At 51.1% G+C, this 26,569-nt stretch overlaps 1 protein-coding gene across 3 annotated transcripts in view; it reads right to left on the bottom strand.

Annotated features, from left to right (window-relative positions):
* ARHGEF7 (Rho guanine nucleotide exchange factor 7) overlaps positions 1–26,569 on the bottom strand; it is a 127,053-nt gene that overhangs the window by 66,489 nt on the left and 33,995 nt on the right. For 2 of the 3 annotated variants that reach the window (XM_030856724.2, XM_030856721.3), the window contains exons 3-4: positions 5,149–5,233; positions 1,705–1,835 (exon numbers count right to left, since the gene is read on the bottom strand). In XM_030856724.2, coding sequence (XP_030712584.1) covers positions 1,705–1,835; positions 5,149–5,233 — 216 coding nt within the window. Of the gene's footprint in view, positions 1–1,704; positions 1,836–5,148; positions 5,234–7,191; positions 7,245–26,569 lie in introns of those variants that run through there. The other variant, XM_060288120.1, reaches the window with a different exon arrangement.

The raw sequence follows: 26,569 nt of genomic DNA, 5'->3' as shown, positions 1-26,569 counted from the left end.
GTGGCAGGCGGATTCCTAACTACTGTGCCGCCAGGGAAGTCTGAAATCGTTATTCTTACCTAGCAGGTCAAGAGGAGTCTCACCGCATTCGCCTCGTGAGTGGCTCACCGGGTCCACGGCACAGGCAAGGTGGCTGGGGCTTTTTAGTTCTGATGTAACTTGAACTTTCTCTTGCTAATGAAACACCAATGCTATACTTACCGTGATCTCAGCAACATTCACCACAACAGAACATTTAACTTTATCTTACTAAAATTATTCCTTTGCAATCCAGTCCTCATTTACTCAAAAACAAAACAAACAAAGAAACCGACAACTGCCACAAGCGAATGGGTCAGACGGAAAGGTTTCTTTATCCAAAGCTTGATTTTTCTTGCATTTTCCTTGCATATTTCAGAGCTAATTGAAACTATTTTTCAAGTGGTCTGGGCATCTTCCCTTGCTTTGGACCACAGAGCTTGCAATGGGACCCTCTAAGTCCGTCCAGCCTCACGGGGTGGCCATGAGGGTCACATGAGTCAGTCCAGGTGAGACACGGAACCAGCCAGAGCTGGCACAGAGAAAAAACGCTCAGGTGTGTTGTGTTGTTCACAAGGCCTGAAACAGGGCAATGGGACTTCTCAGAGAGGAAGAACAGTCACAGACACACAGCATGGAGAGTTAGTTCGAGTTCAAAAAGTTCAAACACACATAAAAATTGTATCCCTTCTACAGCTCTCCGTTTTTACCGCTGCTTCGTGACCAAACTCAAATTAACTTCTCTCTACAACACACAGCTCCAACGAGGTTAACTTCCGTTTCCGAGGATCACACCAGCTTACCGGGCAACACTCTCTTGTGGTAAAGTAGAGAGCGGTGGTCTCTGAAGACTCCAGGGGGGTCGGTTCTCTTCAGACTCACAGGACGAGCTCCCTGATTCTCTAACATACAATAATTTACTAAAGTGTCGCATGAAGCGAAGTCACAGCACCGGCTGATCGAGCTGAGGACCAGGCCACCATCCGGTCCAGAGCGGGCTCGGCTGTTCGGCAGGTGGACACGCGCCCTGGCTGGCGGATGGGGCGGCCCCTCCCCACGGTCTCCGCTCGGCCCTGTACTTCACCTTCTCAGGTCCTCATTTCCAAGCCTGTGCTCGCAGCCTGTCTCCTGACGATTTACAAATGGGTTTTCCTCACTTTCCAGGAGGACTGTTCATCTCAGGTGGCTTCCCCACCTCACCAGCACCGTTATAAGAGAGTCCCTCCTTCACAAGCTGCGTCCTGACTCAGTAGGGTGCTGTCACGCTTTCATAGAGAAAAAAACCCTCTAGGTTCTTCGGCTTCCAGCCATTTCTTCATCATCTAAGTACTAGGTATGGATTTCTTATTCCCAAACTTCCGTACCTTTGTGCAGAGTAGATAAGAAAATATGATGCAAGTGACCAGGAAAACATTTTAAAGGTCACATCCCTCCAGATAAACAGGTCTATACCTTAAAATAGAGCGCCCCAAATACACAGATTTCTTAGAAGCCGTCATGAAGCACGACACGCGGATAATCTGGTGATGGGCAAACGTCAGACCCGAGAATAGGAGCAACGGCAGCAAAGGCAAACCACCCTCTGGCTGAGCAACTCCCCGGAGGCCCGTGTGTCCTTCCAGACACGCTGCACACGCCCGGCTCCCCAACACACTCCCATTCTCAGGGACCAACTCTCACACTTACCAAACTCCGATACTGGCCCTGGAACAATTTTGAAGTCCGACCGTGCGAAGGCTGGGGTCCCAGGGAGTCAAAAGACTTGATCCGGTGAGAGGAGGGCCGGGCACACACGGAGTCACTTCCCAGGCCGATGTCTGCAAGGTCGTCACAGGGGAGAGAGCGAGCTGAGTCCCCTGACACTGCGCCCACACCCCGCACCGGGCTCCGAGGGTCAGGGGGCCACCCGCGCAGGAGACCAGGAGCAGAGTCCCCGCCACGGGACCGAACGACCGCACGCGCCCCAGGCACCTTCCCGGGAAGGTGAACAGAACTATTTAGCAGTCCTTCTCTAGCTAAGTTCTGAGTTTACAACATGTTTCGTAACTGTTTTCAGTACTTTCCCCTCACCTGGAAACAAGAAGCCTCTCACACTCGACTCCTGAGCAGACAGACTCCCCCCGCGTCCCCACCGCACGCCCACTCCTCCAGGATCGCTCTTCGCGCAGTGGGCGAGCCGCAAGCCTGATCGTGCCAGAGACGGAAAAGACTCTCTTACTTGAAACAAACGGAACCCCCTGGCGCTTTCCGTCCAGAAAGGCCCTTCTGAGGATGATGCCCTCGGCACGACGGCAGGCACACTTCACTCACCTCACAAGGCTGTGAAAGGACGAGAGACCACACAGCACTAAAGGCTCAGATCTCTCTCTGGAGTCGCTGCAAGATCACACACCCCACTCAGGCCACCAGCACGTAAATGTCAGCAGCCCACTTCGCAGAAGCGATGTGATTTTTTTAAAATGAGGCCACGAGAGAGTTTTCTAGGGAAATCACTGTTTTGACATGCACGCGCCTAGCAATTTCCTACAGCTATGTGGGGGGCCTTCTATAAAAATGTCCTGAAACTGGGGGTCTCCAGGTCCTCTTTCTCTGGCAGATCCCTTTGGATTGGCTTACACAGCGTCTTATGACATTCTGAATTAGGTACCAACAACTGGAAGTCTGGGGACTCCCCAGGGAAACCGGCATTCCCAGCTGTTCTTGAAGCACCGGGGCTCTGGCGCCTCTGGCTCTGCGCTCCCTGACTGACCCAGAGCTGGGCAGGGCCCACGCGGGCAGAGCAGCCGCTGCCCTCTGCCCCCCTCGCTCCTCCATGCTGCCTGCCGGGCTCCACGGACCTGGCGTCCGGAACCCCTGTCCTAAAACCACCTTGACGTCTCGGTGTGGAAGCCCCTCCAATTCTCAGGCCCTGCTCAGTGCTGGCAGTAAGGGCCAGTGTTTGCTCCCGCCGTGTGGCAGAGGCCTGGCAACTGCGAGCACAAACAGCGCCCAGAGGACAGGCGTGAAGAAGCTGCCCCAGTGGCCGCCTGCCGTACCCAGGGAGTGTTTAGGATCCCTTCCTTCCCCACCTCCAATCTCTCCTCTGTCCAAGTAAAAGGCAAGTATTCCTCCACAAGCCTGGAGAACACGAAGGGTCTCCCTGAAGTGCCGGAAGCAGAGGAAAGACAGTGACGGGCTTCCCCAACAACGACCCTGGAGTCAGCAGGTGCACCTGTCTTACACTTGCGTCAGCCCCTACAGCCGACGGCTGAAAAGGCACCGTCACCTCCTTCCCGCTGACTTCAGAAACAAATGAAGAGCAGCAGCCAACAAACACAGAAGCAGGAAGTTCTCTTCACCTGAGAAGGCTCAGTCCTCTTGCTTAAAAGCTGAAGAGAGAAGTACCAGGTTTATTTCAGAGCTTCCAAACAGGCCTTCGTAAAGAACAGCGCTAGATGCTCTGCGTCCAGGGTATATCCAACGATGTCAAGCACACACGAGAAACACTTCTGCGTCAGATGGGGGCGGGAACGATGGTAACACGTGCCCGGATGATACAGCTCCCGGCCTGTGTTCATGCTTCCCATGGCCTGCGGGGCTCCGCCTCGATCACCGAGGGTCTCGCGGCCCGGTGGACGGAGCAAAGCCGCCCTCGTCGCTCCCCCTCTCCTTCCGACCCACCGGAACTTACACACCCAGAGCGAGAGCAAACCTGCCGTCTCCCACCCGCGGCCTCACACGTGGGGACTGTGTCTACCAAAGCCGCTCTCGCCCCAGCTGCCAGAGAGCGAGCCCAGCGGAGGGCAGTGAGTGTCAAACTGCGGCCCAGACGCCGGCAAAGTGCTGCAGGCGGACCGGGGCCGGGGAGGCGCCCGCGCTGCACCCGCCGCCTGCACGCACTCCTCCCCTGTGAAGCCCACTCATCGACTGCCAACGCTCCGACCGCGGCAGGCCGGCTCCTTTACTATCTGTCTGCTCACGTTAGGTCTATCGCTTCTCCCCGGAGGGATCGAAGAGGCAGCACGAGCTTGACAAAACGCCACAAGCCCCCTGTCTGGAGGGTGCGATGGCTGCATGTCCTTATGTCCGCCTTGATGCCCCCACTTCTCCGCCCCCTCTCGCTCTCCTCCTGGACTTGGACCCTCACGCTTTCCTACACTCGCTCACCTGGGTCCTAATTTAGCGTGTCCTCAGGTGCTGTCACCTCAACAGCCCAAGACATTCTCAACTTCAAGCCCGAAGTCAAGCTATGAAAAGGGAAGCCCTGCCCGGGACGGCGGGCAGCACAGGCTGCTCTGGGCGCACGTCCGCAAGCGCAGACAGCGGGGCAGCGCCCAGACAGCCCTCCCAGCAAACGAGTGGCGTGAGGGGCCCCGGAAGCGGTTCCTGCAGCCCCGAGCGTTCCAACCCCATCCCGTCCCCACACAGTGAGGAAGGGTAGGGGCGAAATGAGAGGAGACCCTGACAAGAGAAACTTACTTTTTCTGATCAAAAGAGACAGTATCAAGGGCTAACTGCCCCTCCCAGGGATCTGAAACTACAGTCCGTAAAGGTAAGTAGAAAACAAACATGACTTTAAAACAAAAGAGCCTCTAAGCCCTTCTGGTGCCTCAGGCAGCCTCCAGGCCCGAGCTAGCCCCACAGGAGCACATACAGACCCGCTGTCCTCTCCGCGGTCGGGGAGCCCACCTCTCCCTAGAGGTGCAACTGGGGCTCGAACCCGCAGCCCACAGAGCCCAGGTGCCCTCGTCACCCTCAGGAAACCTGGCCCAGGTAGGTGTTTACTGTAGAGACCAGCTCACTGGCTGCACCTCAAAAACAGGCACTAGATCTGCTCACGAGATCTGAGCTTTAATCAGCATGAACTCCAGAGCAAGGTGCTTCACGCTCCAGGACAGCCCATGCGTTGCCCCTGTGAACAAGGCACTCCCCCTCTGCTGTACTTTCCTCTCTGCTCACAGGAAGGAAAGCACTGATATCTACCAGGACCTAAAGAGGAAGACTCTGCTCGCAGCAAAGGTGACAACCAGAATTTTAATGCAATCCTTTTTTAAATTCAGTAATGTTCACTCTGCCTCACTAACACAGAAGCAACAAGGTTTTGCCCCTCTTTCTTCCCCTCCCCTCAAATTCAGTAAAAAAGAGACTTACCTGCTGTTACTTTATTTAGAGTCACTAAGGAGCTGAGGACCTTGTTGAAATTCTGCCCCTGATACAAATCGTTTGCATCAAATGTCTGAAAGGGAAAAGTGAACAAGCAGAATTAGCAGAGTCCAGTGTCGGGCAGTTCTGCGCAGTAATAGGAAGACAGTAGGCTTCGCAGGCGAGACCCCAGGAGGTGGCACACCTGGGAGCTCGGCTTCCGGTCGGAACAGGAGGCCAGGCCAGATTCCCTTACTGGGGCCGCTCTGGGCCCGAGTCCAGCTTCCTAACCACCACGTCCCCACCCTGCCTCACCCTCCTTCATAACCTGGGGCACTGCTGGCACTCCGTGAAGGCTCCTCTCCTTAGACTGAGGCTCAGGCCTCAGGGCAGGCCTACTACAGACTTCCTCTCCTGGCCACAGCCGATGCCAAAACCAACAGCAGCAAAAGGGAAACGCCGACATCAGAGAGGATACGAGAGGGAAGGAAGGGAAGGCAGGAGAGGCCGATTCCAGAAGAGGGGGAGCGGGGACACCGCCACCCTCGGGGCAGAGCACGAGGCCAGACCAGGACCGTCTAGTCTGCATCGCTGCAAGCTCGGCCGCCTAAAGACCGGGGACGCGCCCAAGCTAGTCCCCTCCCCGCCCACCCTCCAACACCCAGGAGCTGAAAGATGCTGCGCATCAGGCTGCCTAGACACAGCACGGCTGATCCACGATGTGTGCGCAAACACACGCGCTAAAGCAAACACGTCTCATCCCCAAACACTGTCTGAAGACCACATACACCTTCTGATCACTGAATAACTCCTTCCCTCCCCCCAAAAATTTAATAGTCAAATCATCCACAACTCTGTGCCAGAAAAATTATGAAAAAAATTCTTTGAGATGCAGTTAACAGAAAGATGTGTTTAGATGCCCAAATGAAAACTGTGTTAACATTCTTCAAAGGTTCTCTCACTGGGGCAAAAATGAACTATGGTGACCAGTCATCCCAGGAGGGACTTCCTCTGCAGGCCGCCTGTCACCCCTCCCCCGACTCGGCGGCTGCTCTATCCCACACCCTGCCAGGAGCCCCGGCTTCCCCCCTTCCTGCTTCTCCCTCCCCCTGCACAGCTAACTCTCACTCATCTGGCTCCCGCCAGCCTCACCCCCCGACCAGGCTCAGCAGGGCCCAGCCAGGCTCCCGGCACACTCATCACCACAACCTTTCGGTCTATGTGTGCGCGCTGCCCTAGACCGTGAAATCTACACAAGCAGACCTCACAACACCCAACATCCAGAAAATGGCCAGCCCACAGTAAAAACACACATGTTCGCTGAATGGGTAACAAGGCACCAACCCAGCCCGTGGCACTGAATGTCACCGTGGGACAGACACATAAAGAGCAGCTGAGAAGAGCCATTCCAAATCTAAATAACCACTGCTATCTTCCACAAGTCTTCAGTCTTAATTTCTGAGATGAGTAGAAATCATCATGAGGTATGTTTATTTAAACATGAACGAGAGAGAGACAAATCCAGAAGCTGAAAAACCACCTCCAGGAAGGAGGCCATCAAATCCAAGTCAAGAGAGGAGCTGCAGACGCAGAGCCGGGAAGGGAGCCGTAAACACAGACACCCAAAGCCCTCTGTGAATGTCACTCACGCATTTCTCATCTGATGGAGCAAAAAATAAAGCAATTCATGCTGCCAGATCCTGCCTGTAAAAAGGAGTATCCCCTTAGAACAGTCTTTAGAATCACCTAATAGCACAGACTTTAACTCATTTGTTCTGATATCTATTATTTAAAAAGAAATTTCCAAGTCAGATGAGAGCATGATCTAGGCTGATACATCCAGCTACATTTTGTAATGGACTGGTTGCATTTTTTATCAAAGTAGGACCCTCAACAGGCCTCAGCTTCCTTCTGCGCAGGACATAAAAGTGCCTTCTCTCATAAAAGGTGGGAGCAGGTGATCTCAGCTCTCAAGTTCTAATTCTAGAGCTTGGAAAATTCAAATCGTGGTATTCTGCAAAAAAAGAAATATACATGAAAACATCCACTAACCTTCATCGTGGTGAGGCAGAGAGTCACAAAACCCAGAAAAACAGGATGTTGAAAACTGAAATTTCCTGTTATTCCAGAGCTATATATCTTTCTTACTTGGATACCAGGAAGCGTCTGGTTGGCTGAAACGGCCCACCAATGGGCTCCAAAGTGACATCAGAACTTAAGTGAATTCACACACACACCACATTTCTTAACAGGAAGCTACACAATGAGATGAGACAAACGCTTGCCACCGAGAGGGAAAAAAATGCACATTCTGAGTCAATAAAATGTTTTGACTAAGGTGCTTCTCTAGAGAAAGAAAACTGACTACCTCCTGAAATAGAAACCTATTCAACAAAAAGCGAAGACTGAAAAATCTTAGGGTACAGAGAAAGTCTGTACTGTGGGAATAGAGGAAGGTCTCATTAACAGGGCACACAGTGACCCCGGGGCGCTCGTGCTTAGGAGATAAGCCTGCCCCTCCCGTGGACCTGCCGTGCGGGCTGAGGGCACACACACCCACCCTCCACGCCTCTCAGGTCCACGCTCCCATGCCTTTCCTCAGGGGGTTCTCAGGAGGGGCCGCACGTTAGGATCTCCCAGGACCTTAGAAAACCAAGACACTCAAGCCACATCCCAGACTAATTATCAACAAATTAGAATCTCCAAGAAAGGGACCCCGAATCAGAATGTTAACACTCGTCAGGTGATTCCATGCAGCCAACAGTGAGAAGCATCTCCCTGGAGAGAGAGGGAAGGTGTCAGGAACCCTCTCCCCAGGCAGGCTCACTCCCTCGCACCCATGACCATCCCTTATAAGCACAGAGAAGAGGGAACACATACCCCAAAGATCTTGGAATCTACCCAACTGGGAACGTGTATTTCCAAAAACTCACCCTCACTTTTATATTTAAGTGAATTAAAGGTACAGTAGACTAATCCAATATTCTCAAACTTATCCTACCAGTTTTCTACCAAAGAAACTCATAATATTAAATGTATTAGTTATAGTTCATTTTTAATATCTTACTTTCAAAAGAAACAATACTACGTAATGCAATACAACAAATACCACACCATGTGGAAACCAGGCTAGAAGGGACCCAGAGTATTTAAAGTGGGACATAAAAATACTTTCTGAGAAGTGTCTGTCGTCACCCACAAAGGGGAGCGAGGTTGGGACGAGCTGGGAAGGAGGTGGACAGTCCTTCCGAGCTTGAAGGCTGCCCCCCCGTGGTCACGGCCCTACTCCGTGTACTGAAGCCCTCTGGGCCTCGGCTTCGCATCCTTGAGACGGAACAAGGAACAGACAAAGGCCTGAGGATGAGGACGCCAACGGCGGGAGGCAGCACCGTGCCAATGACCCCCAAGTTCAAAAATGAGTGAAATTACAGATACTCAATCTTGTACACCAAACCTCAAGGTCTCCTGAAAAAACTGACCCATTGATAACTACGTTCAACCAAGGAAAATTCTCTTTTTCTGTAATACAAACAACTACAAAACAAAACAAAGAAACCTTCCTCAAGGTGGGGTGCTCAGGAACGGAGAAGAACACTCGAGAGCCTGTGCAGAGAACAGACCACACGGCTCCGCACAGCGGCAGGCGCTGCCCTCCACGGGCCCCCAGCAGCGCCCCAGCTCGCGCTTGGGTGGGTGGCCACGTCACTCGCCGCAACGCCAAGGCTCCCCGCAGAGCTCTGTGCACACCAGAGGCGGCAGCAGCTCCACCACCGGCATCGCTCCGCGTCTGTCCAGCAGAGGTCCAGGTCCTCGAGCACCCAACGCTCTGACCACTGACCCTCAGAAAACACTGGCAGTGCCACACCACCAAAAGGGCTGAGCCTGAACTTCAAGCACCTGGCCCAAGCTCAACCTCCCAGCCTTCACTTCTGCCAGCCCTCTAAATTATCCTATTTTGACATATTCCTTATTTCTACTTAATATCACATTTCCAGATGTTCAGGTTTAGTTCCAGAACTAACACCTGAAATAAGGAGGACTCATCTGCACCTAAGGAAGATGAGGCTGCACATATGTCGACCGTCACCAGCACCAACCTGGCAGGGCGAGGCCATCAGGGTGACCCACATGCATGGGCCGGAGCTCTCAAACGTGCAAACCTCTAGCCAGAAAGAGGATGACTGTGCTTTGGCAGAAAGAGCCGCCGTGGTTTTCAGGGAAGCGTCACCAATAATGTTGTAAAATAAAGAGGTTTCCCAGGCACGAGATAAGAACTGATGCGTCAATCCAGAAAGTTCACGTTCATCCCACTATTTTCCAACTTCCTTTTTTTATTCTTTTAAAATTTATTTATTTATCTATTTGTGGCTGCATTGGGTCTTCGTTACTGCGTGCGGGCTTTCTCTAGCTGTGGTGAGCAGGGGCTACTGTTTGTTGCGGTACGCTGGCTTCTCATTGCGGTGGCTTCTCTTGTTGCAGAGCACGGGCTCTAGGCACGCGGGCTTCAGTAGTTGTGGCTCTCGGGCTCAGTAGTTGTGGCTCGCGGGCTCTAGAGCGCAGGCTCAGTAGTTGTGGCACACGGGCTTAGTTGCTCCGTGGCATGTGGGATCTTCCTGGGCCAGGGTTCGAACCCGTGTCCCCTGCGTTGGCAGGCGGATTCTTAACCACTGCGCCACCAGGGAAGTCCCCCAACTTCCTCTGTCTAACTCCAGGTCACCCCTAAAGAGGGGTGTGCGTCCCCACCCACTGCCACGCCTTCCCATGGGTTCCGGCCAACGAGCTGTGAGCACACGTACCCGCTCTGAGCAGGACAATGCGTGCCAGGCCCCAAGCGAAGCTTTAGGAGCCTTCAGGCGTTTCAGCCAGCCTCCCCGGTCTTTTCCTTTAAGTGAGCATGGCAAGGCCCACACTGGAGCTGCCCCACCAGCCTGGACCCGAGAATAAAGAGGACACTCGGAGCAGAGCAACCCCGTCTCTGCAGCCAACAAGACGGGCAGGATACACCTTCAGTGTTGTCAGCCGCGGAGACGAGGGGGCTGCTGGCTAACACAGCACCCCCTGGCAAGAGCTGGCGATACATCCACATCCCACATTCTCCCTAACTGAACTGGCTCTTGAAGGGGAGAGTACATCTCCAAACAACAAGCAGGAACGAAACGGTATTAAAGTGAAGCAGTCAGCTCATGTAAAGTTGGACCATTTTAACACTAAATGGTACAAGTTAAAACCTCTTAGGCCGAGTCACAGAATTCCCCGTTATTCAAAATAAGACTGCTCCCCAAAAAGTACCTATCACTCCATAGCAAACAAAGTTCTTCCCTTCCTCCCAAATTCTAAAGACGGTCATCACGTAACTGCTAAAGGCTGCTGCTTTACAGAAATCTCCAAGAAAAGACACAAATGCCTCCGTGCTCGCCCTGAAAGAGCTCATTCTCACTCAGAAGACTTCCTCTCCCCTCCCCGTTTATCAGCAACCTTGAGCAGGTGCCGTGAGAGCCAGGAAGGAAGGTGGGCTCAGGAGATGGAAGGAGACCAGAGCACAGCGCCACCTGTAACCTCCAGGTCATCCCGTCCATATAGCAAGTCACCCTAAAACTCAGAGGCCTAAGCACAGGTGGTCTGCGTGTCAGAGGAGCCCAGAGCCACCTGGAGGGGACGTGGCTCAGTCTCCCACGGGGAGGCCCCAGGTGTCCACGGCCAGCCTGACAGCTCCCGGGGCTGAGGCTCTGGAACGACGGCTCACCGCATGGCTGTGTCCTCTCGGCACGGACAAGGCCCTAGAGCCAGTGATGGGCAGCGACAGCAGGAGAGGGAAGGAAGCCCCGGGGCCTGCATCGCAGGAATGGCGTGGCCAGCGCTCCAGACTGCTCCACTCGGGGGTAGGGGCCACGCCCCACCTTCAGGAGGGAGGGGTGGCCCTGCTGGGAAACCAGCCGCCTGCCCACCCCTATGGGAGTCCTGCTTCCTGCGCCACACTCTTCTCCCCAAGTCCAGCTGCCACCCTTCTACCTGGGCCCATCGGATGTCACAGCCACTCGGCAGAGCGCTGGCATTCCTGACAAAGTGGGGCAGACCCCCGCCCCGGCAGGGTAATGGGACGATGACGAACACTTCCGTCTGAAAGGCTCCCCTAACCCCAGCATCAGTTAGCTGCTTCACCTGGAGTCCAGATGCACAGGCGGCACTGGAAATCAGCACTACCTTCCACACAATAGAGCAGAAAAGCCAACCTCACTTCACAAAATAGAGCGTGTTATACTCCACGTAACAAAGATCTTGTTAGTCAGGGACCTTCCAACTGTAAGCAAGTGACACCCAACTCACACTGGCCTGAACAGCAGAAGAAATGACTGGTCCTCATAAGCAACAAGTCAAGAACGGCAAGGGCCACAAGCACTGAAGTCGGAAGCCTCCTGACTCGGCTCGCCTCTGCGTGGGCTGCAGCTCCAGGAGCGTCCTGGCTCCTGAGGCAACACGGCTGCCAGCAGCTCCAGGCCACAGCCAACCAGTCCACCACCTCCGCTGCACCTGGCTGGCCCTGCCTGAGTCACAGCCACACGGCCAGAGGCAGAGCGGCAAGGCGAGCTGCGCAAGGCCCAGGCCATCACGTGCAGCAGCCTCCTGGCGACCTGCACACGCGTGCGACTTGGGGCAGGCCGGTAAGGCAGCCCTGTGCAGCACCGGCACGGACCGACGGATCCAGTAAAGGACGACACAGCAGTAATGAGCTGTTACCACCACCGCCCCAGAGTCTCATCGGCAATCACAGCGACCTGGCCTTCACAGAACCCAGACATCACGACCACAGCAGACTCTGACCCAGCCGGCCACACTGATACAAACGCAGAAGTAGGTGACTCATCCCTTAATGATGTCACCACCAGCTGATGACACCCCTGGGTGTACCCAAGGACAAAATACCAGGCAATGTGGAGAAGTCTTCCTTCCCCCACCCCAGTACTAATGGAGAGACCCCCTCATCAACGCAAGGCAGACCAACCAAGCACTTTCTCAGCTCATGCAGCCTTAATATTCCAAATGCAAGCAGCCAGGTCAGCTCCTCAGAAGAGTTCATGAGGAAGCTATTTCTGACACAAGAAATTGTTACTTTGGGCACAGTTCTGGAGTGTGGTTCTCGAAGTTTAAAAATATAATCTTGTCCTATCACATTGTCAGATGGAATCTGTGATTTTAGAACAAGATGAGTAAAGACGAATCTTAAGTAAGTTGTGCTATTTAGGTTTAATGCAAATGGTCCACATTGTTGGGGATAGACATGTGGAAAACAGGGATCCAGCAGGGAATTCTCGCCTCCTTGGCTTCTGTAGATTTTGTACTTAATTCCACCTACTCCTACGCCCTAGGGATAAAATTAAAGTTTGATGACGGATTCTATCAGTACACAGCACTTTCACCCAATGTGCCCCCCATTTCTTTTAGTTTAAAATGACAATTGAATCATATTCAATTTTGTGGATTCCACTGTATCAATGCCAAAACACTAGGACAGGGACCACTTATACAAGAAAAGAGATACCAAATATTTTAGGTAGTTTCCAGGAAGGGCTGGGGCGGAAGGGAGAACAAAGTCCTGAGAAGCGAGGCAAGATGACTGATGCAATGAAAGGGCTGCTACGTCTCTGTCCACCGTAAAGGAGCAATCATCCCAGACAGACATCAGCAGGTGAGGAAGAAGAGGATGAAGCATCCACTGAAGCATCCCCGGGGTGCTATGCTGCAGATTTCATGTCAGTCTTATTTTCTAAAGGGGAAAAATGAGGCTCCAAAACACGGTATGACAGGTTCCACAGGAGAGCAAAGAATTGAACCTGATCAGTCACTGCTGCTCCCCCTGCCACACACATGGGTCAGTGGGGCAGCACCCATGGGCCCACAGGTCCCAGAGCCAGCTGGCACAGGCGCAGCACCCGTTCAGCCCACCGTGGGCTCCTAGTCTGACTCCTAGGGACAGTGAGGCAAGCCTGCAGAGGACAGCCACACGGTCGCCAGACAGAGAGGGTCTGGGCAGGTCACAACAACTACTTAGGCTGACAATTAGTTTAGGTGCTAACACAGAGAGCCAAAAGGGCAATGAGTACCTTGCATTAACTTTAATACTCAAAACAAGTAGTTATAAAACCCAAACTTTGAGAAACATTTCAAGACAGTAAACTGCACACATACATAACCTTCCATCCCTCCCAAGGTTCCACTGAAATAACAGAAAAGGCAGGCTTTAAAAAAAATAGTAATAAACGGGACTTCTCTGGTGGTCCAGTGGTTAAGAATCTGCATTCCAATGCCAGGGACACGGGTTCAATCCCTGGTCGGGGAGCTAAGATCCCACGTGCCATGGGGCCTAAGTCCACGAGCCACAAAGCCCACACATTCTGGAGCCCGCGAGCCACAACTGGAGAGAAGCCCGCATGCCTGCATGCTGCACCAGGAGATCCCGCATGCTGCAATGAAGATCCTGAGTGCCACAACTAAGACCCGACGCAACCAAATAAATAAATAGAAAAATTTTAAAAATATATCTAGTATATAACCAAACATACTTTATTTTTTAAAAAAAAAGTATCTGGGTGAGTGGAAAGTGAGTGTGTTAAGGAGTGTGGTCTGATGTAGTATGAATGCCCAACAGCACTTGAGGTTGGAGGGCAGGAACTTAACGTGAGACGAGTTGGTATGATTAAGTATTTTAAAAAAAAACAGTAATAAAGACTCCACTGCAGTGCTAAAGGGGGTAGCGGAGAGGCCATGAGCAGTCGCAGTGAGGCTTAGGGAATCCTTGAGGACAGGAAATAGACGGGCTTTGCATGATCAAGAAGCGCTCTAAACAGCACCTGTGAGGAGCCTGGGGGAACAGTGCGGACGGCAGGATAACAGCACCCAGTAAACCGCAGCACAACAGCCCCTTCCTCTAGGAGAGGCCAAGCTTCCAGACCCCACCGAGGAGAGACCACTGCCTGCACTGGCTTCCCAACGTCAGTGACACACTTGAGGTGCTGCTAGACCCACGTAACAGGCACTGATAGGAGGAAACAAAAATGAAATACCCTAGGAGCTCTAACCACAATAAAGCCTGAACTGTCCCAGAGCTGGAGGGGGGCAAGGAAATGGGATGCAGGGACAGTCCACCCCTCCACCCTGCTCATGGGCATCACCCACAGTTCCCCTGCCTGCTCCCAGCCATGCCCCTACGGTGAAGGCATCCCACCGCCTACGTGGCTTTACACTCCCATCAGCTACTGGGCCCGTATTCACAAACAGGAAGAGGAACCAGGGCCACGTTTGACAGAATAGTAAAGAGGAGGACAGGTGAGTTCCGGCTCCGAACAAGATGCGGCAGACACACTCTCCTATTCCTCCGCCTCAGTGCAGCAGAAAGCCCTGGGCGTCCATGTAGCACAAACGTAGGACAAGACAGTGCTGGACATGACAGGCCAACTGCCCACGGGCTTCAAGACCTGAGAAACAACATGGCAGTGGGTCCTCTGCATCTTCTTTGTGCTCCCCCAGACTGGGTGCTGGAGAAGCCTGCAATCCAGACACACCAAAGGGTGCAGACTAACAAAGTGCCGGGAGAAGCCTGCCCTCTCCGGCCAGAGCACCAGGACAGGAGCAGCCCGGCAGACAGGAAACTTGTCGACAGTAACCAACCCCCCACCAAAGCCCGCAGGAAACACGGCCCACCCTACCAAGGCCTTAACAAAGTGCCCTCCCTCGGCCCTGCCTACAGGGGCCCGCAGAGTCACACTGAGTTCCTCAGCTTTCAGACAGGAGTAAAGTCTAAGACGATAAACCAAGAGATACAGGCTTCTGGCTCATTATTTATAAAGGGAGCTACTGAAAAATTAAGAATCACCGAACAGTACAGTTAGTAAAATGTGGGACACAGAGGGGCTGTGAGGACTCAGGGCACGGGTGCCAAGTCCTGTCCTTTCATGCGGATCTAAAGGAAGCCAGAGCAGGACAGACAGGAGGAGCCGGCTTACAAGAGGATTTCACGGGTAAAAACGAAAGGGCTCTGAAAGAATGAGCTATTACAGTGAGAAAATGAGAAAGTACGAGTACGTCACAAACTATTCAACGCTACGCAAGTTTAACTTTCACCACACACACGAGACGTTCAAAGGAAGCTTGAGTGACCAGAAAAGTGAGAATCGTAGATGGTGCTTGACATGAGACTTCAGGGTAGATGCGAGATCAAACCATCCAGATGGAGGTGTTCAGACCATTTCATACAGAAATAAAGCCAAGAAAAACTCAGCTGTGACCAAACATTTTCATTCAGAACATCTTTGTTTTTTTCTGAAAATTAGGCGCCAGTACTTCTACCTAAATGCAGTAAAATGCTACATCTCTCTCTGCCTTTCTCTATTTAACTTCCTGTTTCCAGCACGTGTACATCGTGCACTGATTTCAAAATAAGTACTGTTTACTAAAGCTTGCCAGCACAAACACAATGCTAATATGAGGACAACGTGGCCACTGGCACGCTGTCTCCCCAGAATTCTTCCCCACTTACTGGTCTTAATTCCACCTTATAGGGCTATATTTGAGTCCCCAGTGCTGGGCCCAATTTCTCTTAATAAAAAGTTTTCTCAAACATTTGGGCACTTGTCTATCTAGTCTGAGCACTCCCTTCCAAGCCTATTATGATCTCCAAGAGAACGCTAAAATTTTCCCATCAAAGTTCAAGGTTATCACATACCCCCAAGCAGTTAGGACCCGGAACGCCACAATTCCCCTGTAATTTCTCTTTAGGACAGTTCACCAATTTTAGGACGTTTTGTTGGTTCAACTCCACAAATCAACTTGAGAAGCCTGGAGGAAGCAGGAAGCAGCGGCAGGCCCCACCCACCCAGGGGTACCCAACCTGGCCAACTGGAGGGTCTCCTTCTCTCTCTAAATCCCAACCCCATGTCACCGTCCCTCCTGCAGGACTTACAGTCACTGCCCTGTAGCCCAGTTACATAGATTCATTTCATGAGCCACACGACGCTCCACGATGCGTCTGGCAGACACATGTTGTGCCTCTGTGTCTCCTCAGAACAAGGCTCAGGGAATGTCCTCATAAATCCTGTGCAGACTAACGGCACCTGGAAAAACACGTCCCTGTTCTACACTCACAATGAAATAGAAACTTACTCTTCAGTCTCCTATAACACATTCTACCCAATAAATGCTCTGGTTGAAGGATCCACCACCTCATCCTATCTGAGCTGTGTACCAGTCATCCTAGGAACGCTCCAGTCGCATAAGAATTCAAACTCTCCTCTCCCAGGGCCGGTTCTAAAGTAAGATTCCAACAAGATGATGGAAAACGAGAAGGGAAGTTTCCAGGTCTTCTCTTGGCAAAGAGGTGTCAAATCTGAAGCTGGACCAACATGAGACTCTCCCTATACATACATCCCATCCCCTGAGCTGCCTTGTCCTTCCTGGTCCTCCAAACATCGCCATTTGACTGATGTGCTTCAAATTCCTGACCATGATCCTCAATAGAGAATGCATTTTACATCACAACCAGTACACACACACACAAAATCCAGACAGCTGTTGTGCAATCTGAATTTTTAATAAATTCACCACTAAGTAAGAGATAAGCGGTTAACAAATGCAACAAGGATAGAATTTATTCAGGCTTTAAATAAAGTTGCTAGTGAGCCATGGGTTCTAATTTCTTTATTCTCCAGTTATAAATCTTTCATTACACTGAATGGCTTTAACTGAGTTACATATTACACCCAAAATGATGGCGGGATATGTAGAAAATTAACATTCTGCAACTAAACCCCCTAAATCTTAAGTAAAGTCCCTCTTCAGTTGCATGGTGCAGATTATTTATAGCTACATTAACACATTCATTACAAATTCAAATTGCATGAATTATAGACACTACATTCAATGGTTCCCTAGAGAAGATCAAATGCCCAGGTGCCCACCGTCTTCCCTCTTAACGGAGCTTCCACCAACTGGAGGGCCGCTGTCCCCTTCTCCCAGCTGACCTTTAGTTCTAAATGTGTAAGTTCTGGAATCTCTGTAAACCTGGATTCAAGTACCAACTCTGCCCCTTAGTGACTATTAGAGATCAGGCATATTCCCTCACCTCCCCACATCTCATTTCTCCTCTGTGTACCGGGGCTCACTGCAGCTACCTGGCAACACTGCCTTGTGGCTGCTTCGGTGCTTAGGAGCCAGTCAGCAAGCTGCTATGCGGCTTTAAAGGCCTTGACAGGCACACCTTGGAGATATTGCAGGTTCGGTTCCAGACCACTGCGATAAAGCGAATATCACAATAGAGTCCCATGAATTTTTTGGTTTCCCAGAGCAAATAAGTTATGTTTATACTGCAGTCTGTTGAGTGTGCAACAGCATTATGTCTAAGAAAAAAAGGTGCATGTCTTAATTTTAAAATACTTTATAGCTAAAAAATGCCAACCATCATCTGAGCCTTCAGCTAGTCATAGTCTTTTGCTGGTGGAGGGTCTGGCCTCGACACTGATGGCTGCTGACTTTTCAGGGTGGTTCGTGGTCGCTGAAGGCTGGGGCGGCTGCTGCAATTTCTTAAAATAAGACAACAATGGAGTCTGCCACGTCGACGGACTCTTCCTTTCACGATTTCTCTGCAGGATGCGGTGCTGATACCATTTTACTCACAGTGGAACTTGTTTCAAAATCACAGTCAGTCCTCACACACCCTGCCGCTGCTGTATCAACTAAGTTTACATCATATTCTAAATCCTTTGGTGTCATTTCAACCACCTTCACAGCCTCTTCACCAGGAGCAGATTCCATCTCAGGAAACCACTTCCTCTGCTCATCCATAAGAAGCAGCTCCTCGTCCGTTAACGTTTTATTGTAAGGTGGCAGCAATTCAGTCCCACCTTCAGGCTCCACTTCTAGTTCTAGTTCTCTTGCTGTTTCCACCGCATCTACAGTTCCTTCCTCTACTGAGGTCTTGAACCCCTTGAAGTCATCCATGAGGGTTGGAATCAACTTCTTCCAAACTCTGTTAATGTTGGTATTTTGACCATTTCCTATGAATCACAAATGTTCTTAATGGCATCCGGAACGGTAAATCCTTTCCAGAAGGTTTTCAACTGACTCTGCCCTGATCCATCAGAGGAATCACCATCCGTGGCAGCTGTAGCCTTACAAAATGCACTCTTTAAATAATAAGACTTAAAAGTTGGAATTCCTCCTTGATCCATGGGCTGCAGAAAGGATATAGTGTTAGCAACATGGAAACAACATTAATCTCATTGTATATCTCCATCAGAGCTCCTGGGTGACCAGGTACATTGTCAATGAGCAGTAACATTTTGAAAGGAATCTTTCTGAGCAGTAGGTCTCAAGAGTAGGCTTAAAATATTCAGTAAACCATGTTATACACAAACGTACTGTCATTCAGGCTTTGTTGTCCCATTTACAGAGCGCAGGCAGAGTACTTTAGCATAATTCTTAAGGGTCCTAGGATTTTCAGAATAGTAAATGAGCACTGGCTTCAACTTAATGTCACCTGCTGCATTAGCCCCTAATGAAAGAGGCAGTCTGACCTTTGAAGCCAGGTACTGACTTCTCCTCTCTAGCTATGAGAGTCCTAGATAGCATCTTGTTCCAATAGAAGGCTGTTTCATCTACATTGAAAATCTGCTGTGTAGTGTAGCCGCCTTCACTGATGATCTGAGCTGGATCTTCTGGATAACTTGCTGCAGCTTCCATATCAGCACTTGCTGCTTGACCTTGTACGTTTATGTTAGGGTGATGGCTTCTCTCCTTCAACCTCATGAAGCAACAACCTCTGCCAGCTTCAAACTTTTCTTCCGTAGCTTCACCTCTCTCAGCCTTCATAGAATTAAAGAGAGGGAGTTGCTCTAGATTAGGCTTTGGCATAAGGGAACGTTGTGGCTGGTTTCATCTTCTATCCGGCTCACTAAAATTTTCTCCATATTACCAATAAGGCTGTTTTGCTTTCTTATTTGTGTGTTCACTGGAGTAGCACTTTTAATTTCCCTCAAGAACTTTTCCTTTGCATTTTACAACTTGGCTAACTGTTTGGTGCAAGAGGCCTAGCTTTTAGCCTATCTCAGCTTTTGACACCGCTTCCTAAGCTTAATCATGTCTAGCTTTTGAATTGAAGTGAGAGACGTGCAACTCTTCCTTTCACTTGAACACTCAAGAGGCCACTGTAGGGTTATGAACTGGCCTAATTTCAATATTGTTGTGCCTCGGGACAGGGAGGCTGGAGGAGAGGGAACGGCTGGTTGGTGTGGTGGTGAGAACACACACAACATTTATTAAGTTCTGCTGTCTTATGTGGGTGTGGTTTGTGACAACCCCAAACAATTACAATAGTAACAAAGATCACTAATCACAGATCACCATAACAAATATAATAATGGAAAAGTATGAAATACGTTGAGAACTACCCAAATGCAACACAGATATGAAGTGAGCGTGAAGTGAGCTAATGCTGTCAGAAAAACAGCACCAACAGACTTGCTCCACGGATGGTTGCCACAAACCTTCCATTTGTAAAAACTACAGTATCTACAAAAGTATGGGAAGTTTGTACACAGGTATGCGGAGCTCAGAAGTGAATAGCTAAGTTCACAAACAGTACCGGTCTTCAGATTCTGGAAAGCAGAGGTAACATTTTCTCCTCTCCCACATGCCAAAATATACACAACTTTCTAGCTCAGATCCCAACACCTCCCTCAAATGTCCCTTCCTGACCAGAGCTTGAGGTCCCAGAGGCAGCCTCGTGCCACAAGTCCCCATCGGGCAACCCCGAGAGGAAGGAGCCCCGGGCAAAGGGCTCTGGGGCCCCGCCCCACAGACTGCATGGCTAGTACAAAGGGAAAGGGCACCTTCACAACGGAGAGACCTGGTGGACGTCACCTTAGCCAAGTGATGGAACTCAGCGCCGGCAGCATAGAGCACGTCAACATCGTAGGTCTGATACGACCCACCGGAACACAGAACAGCACCTGTGCAGAATTCCTGCCTAAAACGTTTGACCTGAATCAGATCCTGTCCAGACTGTGGGGCAGCCTACATGATAACAATCCCAGATTCTTCAAAAACGTGCAAGTCATCAAGGATAACGGTGGAGGAACCGTTCTGGAAACTACAGAGACCAACGAGACACGACAAACTGAATGCAACACAAGACCTCTGTTTGGTGCCTGTGTTTAAAGAAAAGCCACAAAGGTCACCTGGAGACCACTGGGACCGCGTCTGAGACAGCATCCCTGGAACAGTGTACAGTGTCGGGGCTGTGCCAGCAGGACACGGTTGCACAGGAGGAGGTCCCCGTTGTACAAATGCACGTGCTGAGAGCACGAAGAGGCCAGTGGCACGATGCGTGCACACGGTTAAATGGTCAGTGCAGCAATGTCTGCACAACGATGGAGTGAAGGCACAGGGCACTTACACTAGTCTTCCTGCCTTTCTGCTAGTTTTAAACCTCTCAAAATAAAGAAAAGGGGGGCAGGGCTTCCCGGGTGGCGCAGTGGCTGAGAGTCCGCCTGCCGGTGCAGGGGACGCGGGTTCGTGCCCTGGTCCGGGAGGATCCCACGTGCCGCGGAGCGGCTGGGCCCGTGAGCCATGGCCGCTGAGCCTGCGCATCCAGAGCCTGTGCTCCGCAACGGGAGAGGCCACAATAGTGAGAGGCCCGCGTACCGCAAAAAAAAAAAAAAAAAAAAGGGGGGGTGGGGGGCAGATTATGAGGCTCTCTCTTGCATCCCCTCGCCACTCTGGCTTCACTTTTAAGTAGACAGCGAAGACTCCACTCACCATCCACAGTTTTCCTGTAAAGGTCTCACGGAACAAGGACTCAAACCAGCGACCTGACAGGCCCCCGTCACTTCAATCGTGGCCACACCAACTTCCCTCAAATGCCCGGCACAGCCAGGCTGGCCTGATTCTGCCACAAGAAGTCCGGAGGAAAGCAGACTTCCCTCTCCGTCTCCTCAGCTGGCCAGGCCCCTTGGCCCTTTGGCAAGCCTGGGGAAAACACACGGCTCCCTCTCCCGGCCAGACCGCTCCTGATGTCACCAAACCGTCATTTAAAGGGCCTGCCAGGTCAGCTTTAAACACGAACTAATTAAATCAGATACTCTCCAAGGGGATGCTGGAATCACTACCTTAAAAGCTCCACAGTCTACAGCCCAAGCGGGCACCACGATCTACCTATTAGTCTTCCTGAAGAGCACGTGCACGCACGTCATTAACCCCAGAGCATGGTGGAAGGTACTAACGGTCGGAGGGAGTGAGGCCCTTCCCTTCTCAGCTCAAGGACCAGGCACTTTCTCTAAACTACCAGGGAAAATACCCACTACACACCAAATAAATTGGGTCCAAAATTTGGGACAAATTAGGTCAGAAATGCATATTCTGGCTAGGAAGTTCATTTTTTAAAACATACAAAATGCAGATCTTCACATCTAAACACGGTCTGAAAGGCCTCGAGATTTGTTTTGCTCTGTAATTATTCACTGGGAATCTCTCCGCTCGCTGGTTCCCAGGACTTAAGGGAACTCCTCAGGGACACAAACTGCTTTAGGGCAACGGGGGGAAGGGGCTGCGCCTTCCTGCGAGACCAACGGGGATTTTCTTGATTTGTTTTAAAATGAAAATGTCAATAGAAAAGTGACAGCTAAAAGATATTCAAAGAAGCCTGTTTTACTAGACTTAAAAAAGGTGGGAAATAGGAAGTAAAAGAGGGGAATGAGGTCAAAAGGCAGGACCCCAAGTGACTAGAATTTCCTACGGCCAGAGAAACAGGCGGTCGCACCAGCTCAGGACTCTCCCCATGTGCAGGCAGAACGCAGCGTCCAACAGCAGCTGCTCTACCTGAGTCGCTTCCCAAAGGCCACTGGGCCGTGACCAGTTTGCAACAGGAGAAAGAGCGCGTAGAGGGACAAGGGCACACGGCAGAGCGGCACGTGGGCTTCTCCAACACACAGCTGCCCGCCCTGCTCCAGGCCCTCCCACGGCCTTCCACGGTGCGGCCAGAGGACACGGTGGGGACCAAGAACGCAGCCCTGTGCGCCACCTCGGCACGTGGAAACAAATGTCCCCCCCGAGGCTCCCACCAAGAGCCCACCCAGCTGACACCCCGTCCAGGGCCTGTGAGACCCCGAGCACAGAGCCCAGCCGAGCTCACCGGACCGCCGGCCTCACTGCAGAGCTGAGAGGCAGGAAATGGCAGTGTTTCTGCCACTACATTTGGGGTCATTTGTTAGGCAGCTACAGAAAACCAACACACGACACCAGCTGTCTCACAAGTAAGATGCAAGAACTGAGATCAATTTTACTGCAGAGCAGCTATAAACCCACTGAAACCAAAACTTCTGTAAGAGATCTAGACTCTCAACGCAGTTCTCCCTTTGGCAGAAACTGAGGCACCTTTCTCATTCCAGTTGATAGGAGACTTAGTGCAACAATGCAAACAATAGTGAATGGAATGAAAGTACTCTTATCGATCTTAGAAAAATGTAAGTTTTTTTGTTTTTGTTTTAAACAAGTCAGGAGATGCATCTGCTACCCTGCAGTACTAAAGAAAGCACTTCCGGGATCAATTCTCCCCTCTCGGCTTAGTGAAGTGGGCGGTGGGCTCCTAGCCTCAGAACCGGAACCGCACTGGCAGCCGGATATCACTCCCTGGGATACACAAGAGCTGCTCCAGATACTCTTCCAAATGACTCAGAGTAACCGACACACGACTCCACAGGATCCGAAGCTGCCTTCAGGCTCAATTCAGGTCACAAGGTGAAGCTAACAGACCCGCTGGCATGCCTCGATGCTGCAGCTACTGCTCAGCTAAGCACGACCTCATTTTAAAGCACCATCTTTGGCACAGGCTGGGCATTAGCCAGGTAGCCTCCGTCTTAAATGAGCACCTTGCGTGAAGGAGCTCCAAGAGGGAGCTCTGACAAAACGAGCAGCTGTGGAAAGATGCAACAACTAGAATTTTACTAATAAATGCCCCTCGAAAGCGACAAGCTAACCATTATCAACACAATAAACTGAAGTAAAGATGTCGCGGTGTCTCATCTTCTGCCTCTCAGATGATCACACAGACCCATTCCAAGGTCTACAGATTATCCTTTTCAAAGTCGCATTTTACAGAAGAAGAAACTGAGTCCCAAAGGGGCTACGGGTCCTTATCTGCCCCGAATGTTTCCAGACATCTTCTGGGGATCTGCCCTCATACAAACCCAATTCATGGACATCCAAACTGAGGTCTGACCCAAGAGCGGAGACCAGCAGGGTGTCTACCTTCAAAGCCCTACAGAGCGTCCTGAACGCACCTGTCCTGTATGCTGGCACCTCCTCGGCAGCTGGCCACGGCTGAGACCATCCTTCCTGCAAGGGACAGTCCATTCCCATGAAGAGCGTCTGAACGACACATCAGAACCCTGCAACATGAGCTAAAAGGGTAGAGGCACAATCGTTCACATGGATAAAGTGAACGTTAACGGACTAAACCTTACTGCTGTCCCGTCCATCTTGTTCATCCTTGGTCTCACGCATTCAACACAGATCTGACCTGAGTGCCTATGCGTGCCAGCACTGGGACCCTTGTGTATTCACAGTGCCCTCGAGGTTCCCAGGCCAGTGGGCTGGATGAGGAGGGAGAAGCTTCACTGAAGACTGCAACCCTGGCTTTGCAGGACGCGGACACGTGCCCAGCCCAACACCCAGCCTCTAGCCGAGCCCCTTCCTGGAGGCTCCGAAGAGTCAGACACAAAGTGCAGAGACATGATTCCAATTCCTCCAAGAGAGCCGTCCTCCGCTTTCACTCCACAGTTCTCCTGCCTCCCACCCTCCACCACCCAACAGTGGTCAACAGTCCTCAAAAGGACCCTTTGGAAAAGCAGCCCCAGGTCCGTGTGCTGCTTCCTGTCATTACTACTGACAGGCGGGAGGAATGGCGGCTGCCTTGGAAGCTGCACTGAACCTCAGTGCACGAGACGAGGAGGTGCCCTCGCGGCGGGGACGGACGCGGGCCGAGCTGCCGCGTCCCATCTCAGCCTCGCTCCTCCGTCTCCTCCAGCCCGGATCAGGGACACAGCTCACTGGGCTCACCCAGCCTGCCTGGGACCAGCCTGGGGCTTTAGCCTCATCGATACGACAAGTGACAGGAGCTTAAAATATCCGAGCCACCTCCACTTTTCCCATTTCACCCTTAATTCCACCTTGCTCTGTTCCTGAACCTCTTCGGGAAGCTTCTTAAGGTGTGTCACTGTTCAGGAGGCCTCTGATGAGCGGGACGGCGGGCTGCTCCACCTTCACTAGCTGCGGACGTAGGCAGGCACCCTAAACCAAGCCAGCGCCTTGGTTTCCTAGTCACAGCGCGGGCAGAACGATCCAACCTGAGAGAGCTGCTTGAAGACTGAGCGAGCTGACCCGCGTCTACGGGGCAGGGCCCAGGATGCAGTGGGCACTCAGGGGCCGCCACTCATTCTCGCCACCTCTCGGGCTCCTCTAAGAGCACCGCCACCAGGGGAAGCCCAGCGCAAACTGAAACTGCAGAGCTCGTCAGAGGGGGACAGCAGAGCATTAAACCCAGCACGGGGCTCCGCGAGACGACTCGGTGGCATGCCCACGAGGCCAGCCCTGCCACCAACCAAGCTCCCCTGAGAACCCCCGCTAGGAGTCAGGCTAAGAGGACTGCCCTGCGATCCTCAGTTCACCTAGTCCAGCCCGGGCACAGCGTGCCCGGCAGAATGCAAACGCTGGTTCGCACCCACTGGGCTGTGACCCGAGACCTCCTCACCACCTCAAGTCTCCACCTCCTCGGCTGCAAAATGGGGAAAGCACCACCTCCTCCGCAGGACATCTGGGAGGATTAGACGATACAGCACATATGAAACGCCTAGGCACCTACTTTGTACCTGACAAATGCTAACCCCATTTAATTCCAAGCTGACTGCCCACCCCCAGCCTCTCCAGTGACCTAGACTCGCGCGGTCCAACGTGGGGCCGCCTGCCTTGTGAGCTGCTGAGCGCTTCCAGTGTAGCTGATTCAGAGTGAGAGGTGCTGTGAGTGTGAGAAACACACACCAGATTTTAAAGACTTAATGTGAAAAGACAAAGTAACATCAATAATATTTTAATGTTAACTACACGTTGAAACAAGAACATTATAGGTACACTGGGTTAAAGACAATGTATTATTAAAAATAACTTCATGTTTCTTTTCACTTTTTTTTAATGTAGTTTCCAGGAAGTTTTAAAAAAACAAATGTGGCTCACATTATATTTCTATTGGGTGGTGCTGATCTAGACAATGAGACACCCGAAGACCTGAAGGGAAGTCTAGTTCTCCACAGTGGAAAGCAGCCTGGATGCAGAAGGGACTAACCACTCGCCCACAGGACAGCTGGCCAGGCTCTACAATGGAACACAGAGGGTGAACGCAGACACTGTCTGCCAGGAAAAATTAAATAGAATCATAATATCAGAGTAGAATTTGACATTCTCTGCTTATAAGTACCTACAAGATATTCAGAGAATAGTTATTCATCTCCTAAATGACTTTTTAATTACTTACTGTGTCTCAACTTCTTTAAAAGGCAAGTTCTGGCAAAAACATGAATAAACTGACTTCAAGAATTGAGTCGGTCAATAAATACTACATCATTACCTACCACTTCCAGCTCACCATGGAGTCAGGAGCACAGGTGACCAGCTAAGATGACAGACTGCTGTGTGACCTCAAACACACCTTCAGTACAAAGTTGTAGCAAACAACTTTACCTGAATCTAGGTCGAAGGTAACACCTGGGTGGGGCATCTCATTCCCAGGGAAAGGACTATATACCTTTGTCTTTGTTTCAATAAATCCTGAAGCCTACATCTACAAGTTTCAAGTTTTCACATGAGCATGGCTTAGTTATTCCAATAGTATTTTTAAATATTCTCTTGGAGAAAATCTCAATCATAACCTTGTTAAAAATCTAGAAGAGAATTGAGCACGAGGACAAAGAAGTTTAACAAAAGAATCTGTCTGTCGGAAATACACAAAGAAGACGAACGTTTTAGAAAGATAAGTTCTTTCCCTAACTCATCAGCCCATCAGCCTAGCTGATTACAACACTGGAGAGCCCGCCTAATACCTTTCCCTTCTCTCCCGACTTTAAAGACAGAAAATGAAAACTTCATCACTCACACAGAGGGAAATCGGCACCTCTGCACACAGTCTCAAGCCGTGCTTCCAGCCAGAGTTCCCCCTTTATAGAGCGACCCCGAAACAGCCAGAGGTTACTTGTCAGAAAGCTGGAAGGAGCTCTGCCAACGTCTACAGTTTTCAACTTTGATTTCCTAGGCTAGCAGCTTTCCTTTCACATCCTCCTTTGCGAGTCCAATGGAGGAAACCTTGACTGCGTCATATCTGCTTTTGTTTACCATTTAC

Source organism: Globicephala melas, chromosome 18 (genome assembly GCF_963455315.2).
Source record: "Globicephala melas chromosome 18, mGloMel1.2, whole genome shotgun sequence".
In the NCBI taxonomy this organism is placed as follows: Eukaryota; Metazoa; Chordata; class Mammalia; order Artiodactyla; family Delphinidae; genus Globicephala; species Globicephala melas.
This window is presented reverse-complemented; position numbering and strand designations above follow the sequence as displayed.